Source organism: Protomyctophum bolini, assembly GCF_963924005.1.
Source record: "Protomyctophum bolini genome assembly, chromosome: 4".
In the NCBI taxonomy this organism is placed as follows: domain Eukaryota; kingdom Metazoa; phylum Chordata; class Actinopteri; order Myctophiformes; family Myctophidae; genus Protomyctophum; species Protomyctophum bolini.
In genome coordinates, this window is record NC_137865.1 from 39039578 (window position 1) to 39048745 (window position 9168).

At 43.7% G+C, this 9168-nt stretch overlaps 1 protein-coding gene across 1 annotated transcript; it reads right to left on the reverse strand.

Moving 5' to 3' along the window:
• Window positions 1-4660: 4660 nt before the first annotated feature.
• Window positions 4661-7204, reverse strand: slc10a3 (solute carrier family 10 member 3). The gene has a single exon (XM_080761272.1). It carries the CDS (start codon window positions 6725-6727, stop codon window positions 5276-5278), a length of 1452 nt encoding a protein of 483 aa, XP_080617398.1. The 5' UTR covers window positions 6728-7204; the 3' UTR covers window positions 4661-5275.
• Between the last annotated feature and the right edge of the window lie 1964 nt (window positions 7205-9168).

Sequence of the window (9168 nt, forward strand, 5' to 3'; positions counted from 1 at the left end):
ATAAATATAAATAACAAAATAATTCATGTTGGTGATGTCACTAAAGGGCCAGTTCATTATTGTTATGGAGGGGATAATGACTGAGTGCGACTGGGGACACTCGCACACTCGCACAGTAATTAAGTCATAACTCAAGTGATATAATGCTATTTTAATGATGAATCGTCTATTTATTTACAAACTAAACATGACAAACTCCCCTCATTGGGGGGGAGGGTTAGAAACTTTACACGTTTTAGGGTGAGTTGGAAAAGGGGTGAGTTGCAGTTACCCTCCTCTCTGCACTGCTCTCACTGTCTGTACCAAATCTGGAAATGCATTTGGTTAAAAAGAAACAAGACAAAAAAATACAGATTAAGCAGATGCCTGCTGTAACTACTTTATCTTTTAACTTGGACAGATAATTGTAAATTCCTGCCCTGATTTGTGTTCCCAGTACAGAGATAACGGTCGAATGGGGTGGTCTGGCCCTGTACGACATAATTGACTAAATGAAGGCACATAATACACATGCACAGCACCAAAACAATGTCATCAGACTCATCACACTTATCAGTACTTAGTTTAGACAGTTTTTGGTTTAGACAAGTCATTGGTTAGACCAGTAGTCCTACAACTACAACCTATCTCAAACCCTCACCCTAAACCTAACCTCCCACGGGGCAGCACACCTAAACCTAACCTTAACCCATGTCTAACCAATGACTAGTCTAAACTAAGTATACACCCCCACTTGCACCGCACTGACACAAAGATGGACGATTTGCATTCCACCAACCGCCCCCTTATCAGCCCTTCTTTCCTAGCGCCTATCTCACATTCTTCTGCCCTGCCTCCACTTTTACTGTCAAGTTCAACTGGTAGGCCCGGTGCCTCAGGTGTTTCCGTGTTGAATACGAGAAGGCTCGCCCCTTTGCCAATCCGTGTTTACATACTGATCGCTTGAAGGTAAATAGCACCAGCCAGTCCATTAGAAGCAAGCACGCTGCCACTATGGTGTCTGCTACAGCAATTATAGCACTGCCATGCACTTCTGTATCCCCTTGAGGGGATCACACTCCTTGCCTTGGTACAGAGAATCAATGTGCACACAGTCACTATGTTGTGTGCATGTGCTTTCTGTGTTCATGGATTGGATATATTTTATTAACAGCAGTTAATGGACCTGCACTTCACCACTTTTCAACCTATCTTCATATAATAGGTCCTCACTAATAATCATGATAAAATGGCACGATTTCTTTCCTATTCAGTCTGTGTCTCATAGGAGGGCTTTGGGCAGTTTAGAAACCGTCTTCCAGTGACATCATCATTAGGCAGATTTTAAACAAGATTCTTTTTACAAAAATGTTTGTTTCAAAAATGATTTTCATTATCGTGAGAACGATGGCTTCCATTTTCGCATTGCAACTTTTCAGGACTAGAAAGCCTGCAGTTTTTATTAGCTTGTATTCCCCATCGATGATGTCACTGGACTGGACGGTTTCTGAACTGCCCACAGCCCTCGTATGAGACACAGACCGAGTAGAAAGTAATTGCGCCATTTTTTCAAGATTATTAGTGGGGACCTATTATATGAAGATAGGTTGAAAAGTGGTGAAGTGGTCCTTTAAGATTTCTTAGCTGGAAATAGATTACAAATTTACATCAATACATGCTTGGTAAAACCTGGAGACCTTTTTCAGGATGAAATGGCATTAAACATCATTGCAAATATCTGAAACCCCATACAAACCGTTTGTTTACTTCCTCTTCACTGCACAATGCGAATAAATGCTCCTACATGTTCATATTTAACTTGACCTTTAGTGGGAATTTATAGTAGTTTGAAACCTCCCGGGCGTATCTCTCTCCCACAACCCATGCACATTTCTTGCACATTCCAGCTTTAAACACTGCAGCAGAAAGCAGGAAATCCATCTCATGGGAGGGGGTGAAAGGAACTCATGAAAACTTAATGCTATCCGTCTCATGAATTTTTAAGGGACATCTCCCTATTGTTCCACTAATGTGAGGAATATAAATGTAAACAGGATTGCTGATAAACAGGCTGAGGGGGCTCAAGGCAGCATACACATAATGCAGGACATCATCTGTCAAATCACAATGGAAACTAACACTAGTGCAAGACAGCTGGGCAGCCTGCCTGTCACCACACATGGAACCGCCCTTGCCCCCTTCAGACAAACACATACTGTAACATATGATACCAGTTTCAGTGACAACTCCTCGGTGGCTCTTGAGGAACCAAATGGACCCATAAGGGACCATTTGGTTGTTTTTACTTTACTTTAGATCTCATCGATCCTTATATCTATAAGCTCACAATACGAACACTATACAAAGAAAAGAGTATAGGCAAATCATAGCTTTACACGTTCTTATTTGAGACACAGCACACATACTATGTATTATTCCACACAACCAATATTCTTACTAAATTCAGCTAACATTGCAATGCCCAGAGTTCAGAGACTCCTGTCTCACTCCTTTCACCAGTATAGAGTGACTGACATGGTACTTTGTCTTGAAAGGCTGACTGAATGAGTGCTTGAAAGCATTTTGATAGGCAGTTTGGTTAAAGAGCACAACCCTTCGTACATGACACGAGGCAGTGACATAACGGCCATTCTTTTCTTTTTTTCTTTCAAAACCAGTAATTTTTTTCTGTCGTAACTGGATCTTTTTCTGTATGCAAAACACCAGGTCTGAACAAGCTTTATCTTAGGGCGTGTTCAAACCTTGTAGACAAGCTCAGAGCAGAGTAAAGTTGTTTTACAGAATACAGACTCTAACCTACTGTAGTGTAAACACAAATTTGAGCAACAGCATATAAATGTTTTTAAACGTAGGCCTATCGTGAGTTAGTAAGAATACCGGTACTTAGAAATGGGTTGGTTTTGGTTGTGTATAAAAGGCTGAATGAACAAACGAATCAATGATTGACTATGTTCTTGATAGTAAAGTGAACAATGAACTGCCACAGTGTAACTCAGCATGACAAAACAGATTGCAGAACTTCCTCAGTTTCAACTGCCTGCTCTATACACATCCGATTTGGCTCCTATAGTATCGGCATTGTTTATCATTATAGTGAATATAATGATAAACAAGAAATTTGGCACCGATAGGCCTATCGGTTTATGAAATTCACTCCAGACAAACACAAACCCTCTTATAGACTGATAGCCTCAGAATAATAAGATATTGATATGCAACTAATGCAAGGGTGTGGGATTGAATCAGGGCCTAGCCTATTCTTCTTCAGATAATCAGGTTAATTTATAAGAAAGAAAATACTGAGAAACCAAACTTCTTTCACAACCAACTAACATGTCAATATTTACAAAGCCTCTTGCACCAAACTGTGCAGCCTGTGGGTCTTACAGCAGTGTTACATTCCTAAAGGATCCAGTCACAAAAACTGGGGGAAACGGCACGTTTAAACACCCTAGTTTCCACTCTTTTCTTTTCCCAATGAAAAGTAAACCAGAGTCTGCTGCTCTTTAAAAAAAACTCTTAAAAAAATGGACAAAGTAAACAGGAAACACACTCTTACATAAATCTACCTTCTATACAAAACCCTGCCATGGCCCCTCCTTTCCTTTTCTCCTTCCGTAGGAGTCAGGACTCAAGCCATTACGTGGCAATGAAACAAATGCTCATTAATCCATGCCTGACAACATGTGCATAAACTCATTTTGTACCTGCTGACAAATCCTCATCGTAATAGCCAGCCATAACAAATGTATACTGTCAAGAGTACAGACATTCTCTCTCTCTCTTATCTTACCTGTGAACTGTGGGCAAATTAAAAAAAATAATTGAACCATGTCTTCCATAGAACACAATCACTAACCTGCAGTGGTAAAAGCCCTTAACCCATTCTGGGCGGGAACCCATTTTGGTGTTCTAACCCTTGTACTATGAACCGTATTCAAAAATTAAAAAACTTTGATGCTGCCTGCTATATAAATATTTGAAGTTTTTCCAGAAAGGTTAGGTCAGGATTTAAAGGACTTTTTAGAATCGGCCTCAGTCCAAGGGACACATCACTAGCCTGGGTTCCAGCCTGATTTGCAGCGTTCCGCTGATCTGAAATGTCACTTCGCAAGTCAAGTGACATTTCAGATCAGCAACGCAGCAAATGGAACCCAGCCTAACACATCACCTTTTTTGCAAAAAGATATATGTTACTGATGTTTAGAAGATTTAGAACACTTTCCTGGTGGTCTTTGTGTGGTTTTAGTCATTTTAGATTTTACCAGTGTCTCTGATGTCATGGACACTGGGCTCACTTCCTTTCTGGACTACAATTCCCATAATGCTTTGGTGCACTGCTCCTCCTTGTGGATAGGGGTAGGGCTGTCTTACTGAGACAACATGTAGTCCAGGAATTAAGTGTGACCAGTGTCCATGACATCAGAGATACTGGGCTCACTGCTAAAATCTAAAATATCAAAACCACATAAAGACCACCAGGAAAGAATTATAAATCTTCTAAAAGTCATTAACATATCTTTTTTTGCAAGTGTCCCTTTAATTTCAGTAAAATAAACCATTCCTGTCTGTATTGCAGTTGCAAAACATACAGGATGTAGCAGACAAATTGTACTAGAAACAGATTATTATAAAAATACTCCTTTGACAAAGTAAGAACTGCTTTTGTTGATGCATTTTATTTTATAATTCCTCATCTCTTCAATTTAATATTCAAGTACATGGATTCTTAACTCCAGGAAACAATCAGTAGCAATTACTTTCAAAAAATATTGTATTCCTAATTTTAGAAACATGCCTGTTGAACAGAACAGTATTTTCAAATTCAGTTCAACAATCTCATGTTTCCAAAATCCATCCTCCACTTCTAAGACACATGGACCTCTTGTAAACATGATACAAATCAAGCTTTTTTTTGTTTTCTCCAATTACAAAACAGAAAATCTGGTAGAAAAATATCTTCTCTTTTATAGGTATTTCTCTTTTTATATTTACATCACGTAGTACCTCACAGTACAATCAGATTAAAAAAATGACATACTGTAAAATAAACAAAAGTCTTAGAGATAAAGGCCTTTGGTTTTCATGAAAAATAAACAAAAGAAGCCAAAAAAAAAAAAAAAGTCCTCCACTGTCATGTGTATAACAACAGTGATGATTGGATTTTTGATTGTGTCTCTTTCCTCGGTCTGTGTGATTTGTAGCCTGGACTATTAGGGCAGCATCGTTCCACAGGGTTTTTTGTAATAGTTCAGGACAAAAATACAGGCTACAATCAGGCGTCAGTCCTGGGGGGAGCGGGCCCACAACACCTCCGGTGGGCATAATGACCCAGAACTATGAGCAGCATCTCTGAGGTACTACTGAGCGCCACGATGAACGGTGCCTGTGATGCAAAATCTGCCTCAGTTCGGCAGAAGGACAGCTGCATGATGGCGAGAGCTAGGAGGCTGTTCTGGACGCCCACCTCGATGCTGACCGTCTTCCTTTGTGTCACCGGCAGTCCCGACAACTGGGCCAGGACTGCCCCAACGACGAGACCGAACACGGGAATGGTCACCCCGGCCGCCACGATCTGGGGCTTGACGTTGGCCAGGATGGACGCACCCATCTGGTAGGCCATGAAGATCCCACCAACGATGAGCACGAAGCTGAAGGGTCGTATGAGCGCCAGGAGGACACGGGTGAGAGCGGGCAACCGCAGCTTTATCAGCATGCCCAGGGATATTGGGATGGCAATGAAAAGGAGGGTACCCAGGATCTTGAGAAAGGGCACGTGGAGAGCAGCATGGACCCCCAGGAACCAGCCGTATAATGCTGACGATAGAGGCATGGCTGCCGCTGCCACTACTGTAGAAACCAGGGTCATGGAGATGGCCAGGGTGACATCGCCACCCAGCAACAGGCTGTAAAGGTAGCCCCCGCCGCCCCCGGGTGCCGAACATGTGATGACCAATCCCAGGGACAGAGCCTTGGGTAGAGAGGCAAGCCTGGAAAGACCATATGCATAAAGTGGCATCACCACAAACTGACCCACCACCCCCAGGAACAATGGCACCGGCCTTTTCAGGAGACTCCTCAGCACATCCACCTCCACCTTGCACCCAAAGGCACACTTGTTTATGAAGATGAGGGGCAGCAAGGCAAACAGGACGGGGTTCTCTGAAAAGTGCGACAGCCCACCCGACTGAATCAGCCGGGTGGCTGGGTCATCGGCACAAGCCGCCACCCTGATGGAGTAATCTGTCCTCTCTTCGATCAGAACCGGCACAGAGTCTTGGTCCAGGTCAAGCAGCTGGATGAGCAGCTGTGCCGTGCCAGGTAAACCAGAACGTATGCTGATAATGTAACTCTTCGCCGGTCCCGTGTGCCCGCTGTCGGTGACGTTTAGGATGGACAGAACCTCCGGGTCCAGGGAGAGAACCCTCACAGTCTGCTTCAAACTCTCTCGGCCCTTCCTGCTGCTCGCAGCACCGCTGCTGCTCCGATACTGACTGGAGATGACAATTACGCCGTTGGTGTTTTCGGGGAACTCGAATTCCTGGTTAGACCCGTCCCCGATTTTAATATACCTTCTGCTGCTGTCGGCCGTTACGTTCGTGTCGTTGCTGTTGTCGTTCGTCAGGGACCTGCTGCTGCCCGGTGCCGTGACTGCCGTCGTCCCTTCATCCGCTGCCTCCCCGGCGGTAATGAGGAAGAGACAACAGAATGCAAATAGCGTCCTCATCGTGTTGACGGACAGGGGGCAGAGGGGCGCCGCATAGACACGCTGCCTTCTTCCCCCTGCTAGCGGCCCGGCCTCCCTCCCCAGACGGTCTATGCCGCCGCCCTGTTAGAACAAGTGATTAAACTTCTCATATCCTCCGGTGCAAAACAGCAACTGCGTCGGACTCGGCGACGGCCGGCTCCACATTCCCATTCCTCCGCCTGGTTCCCATTTTCTCGCTCTCTTTATACCGGAACCCAAACATCACCCCGCCCTGTCGGACTGACTGACTGACTGACTGACTGGGGCTTCTCTCTTCACTTCTCACTCAGTCGCCCACGGCAAAAAATGGCACCATAAAAAAAAATCCTGCCAAATGTTCACAACACGCCACACGATTTTCACTGTCTCCAGGATAGGAAAATATAACCGCCTCCTCGGCAATCCGACGCCTCCTCGGTTTTATTGTCTCTCTGCTTGATGTCAAGTATCACCATCGTAGCCACCGTTATGATTATCCCCCCTCCCCGCCCCGGTTGCTTCTTTCAACCCCCTCTAAACCCCCCTCTAACAGTGTTGCCAGATTTTGCGACAGAAAATAAGCAACCAGCTCGATAAAAAAAAAAGGTAGAGTAAGTGATTTTTGTTGGTTTCGTTGGTATCAGGAACGCAGTCAGGATACAGATTTAACAAGTAGAATTGTAAGTGATGAGCAGACAAAATTAAACTGGAACACTATAAAAATGTAAGTTAAATTGCTACTCTCTCCTGATTGGCTGAAATTGTGTCACCTACCTGAAAATGTTTATTAGGTTTCATAGACACTGTCATTTATTTTTATTTTAGGTTTTAGGACCTCAATTACACCCCCCAAAAATAAAACTTTGAACATTCAGTGGATTTTCTGTGGCCTGGGGTTTTCTCTGTGTCTGTGAAGCCTTTTGAGCTGCAATGAAAACAGGCAAAAAGGTGAAAACAGTGGCATCAGCTGGCAAATTCCTGTCATATGGGATTTGTGGATTCTTACCTCACAGTCGATCCACAGGCAAATCAGAGCACTTGTTTGAGCCAGAAAACCCCAGACCACAGAGAAAACTTACTTGATTGATTGATTGATTGATTGATTGATTGATTGATTGATTGAATATACTTTATTGGCAGAAATGTAATCTGTACAGGGTAGGCTACACTGCTACAGTCAAACGGAAATCGCGCTATTTAAAGGCGCACATTCACGTGCAATCGAGCTATGTTCACGAACAGTTTTCAGAATTACAGTACATTTCAAGCACAACTCAATACAAAGACTGTTAACTGTGAGTGGACGACCCAATAAAGCATTACACTTGTTTACAAGAGGGTCCACCTTGTTCAATTCATCAAAACATTTAGAGACGTACAAATACACTTCTATATAGCCAAAGAACAGAACAGGAATTCATAAAAAATTCTGCCCAGGGTAAAAAACCGGATGTGACGTTTTTGGGGCGTTCCTGTCTTGTTCCGTGTCAGTGTATACAGACATAGGGACGGACAGACATTGCTGTTCCTTGGAGTTGCTGCACCACTGAAAAAAATGTTTTGTAATGCCTAACTGAAAAAGATCTAAATAAACCATTCATTCATATATGGAGGCGTTAAGGGTCTCCATGATGTCACGTGATGTCACGAGGCATGATGGATTGGCAACCATGGTGGTGTGACAGACACGAGATGCAAGATTTCACAGGAAAGTGTTTCTTGTCTCCGGCCAGACATCATTAAAATAAGATCTGGTTGCAAAAGGGGTGAAGTGTGAAGTGTCCCTTTAATTTAACAGCTAGAAAAACAAGCCCAAATCGCTTATAATAAGCGGACATGGCATGGACATGGCATGGACATGGCTTCTCTCTCAACCCCCTCTCAATTGCTAAGCCCCCCTCTCTAATCCAATGGGAGCAGCCCGACGCGTTATAGACTAACCCTCCGTCGTGCGGTGGTGTCGCGCGCCGAAAATAGGCGATCTACAAGATCGACGCATCGCCCTCGCTTTCCTGCCCGTGAGCTCAGCTTGTAGATCATCTATTTTCGGCGAGCGACACCGCCGCGCGTCCCCCAGCGTCACGAAGGGGGATTGACAACAATGTATTAACGGGAGGTGTTCTTTGACTGGGAGAGTCTCAAGATAACATAGGGAATACCCCCACTTGTTCCATTGGGAAGCAGCAAGGGATTACCCGACGCGCGCACACACACACGCGCGCGCTTTTGTTTACCAAAATGATGTTTGTTTGTTTGTTTGGGTTTTTTTTGCTAGAAACTGAAGCCCTGAAATGAAAGAAATATTTAAAAAAGCACAATGCAATATGAAGCAGGGAATTTACAGTGGCACAGCTAGCTCATTAAATCCCTGTCTTTATGTAGAGGGCATAAAATGGGGGTTGAGAGTTGAGACTGTAAACTGTTCAAGTTTCCTAATTTAA

Coding starts and splice junctions, on each gene's coding strand:
- slc10a3 (XM_080761272.1), bottom strand. CDS start 6,727: ATGAGGACGCTATTTGCATTCTGTTGTCTCTTCCTCATTACCGCCGGG.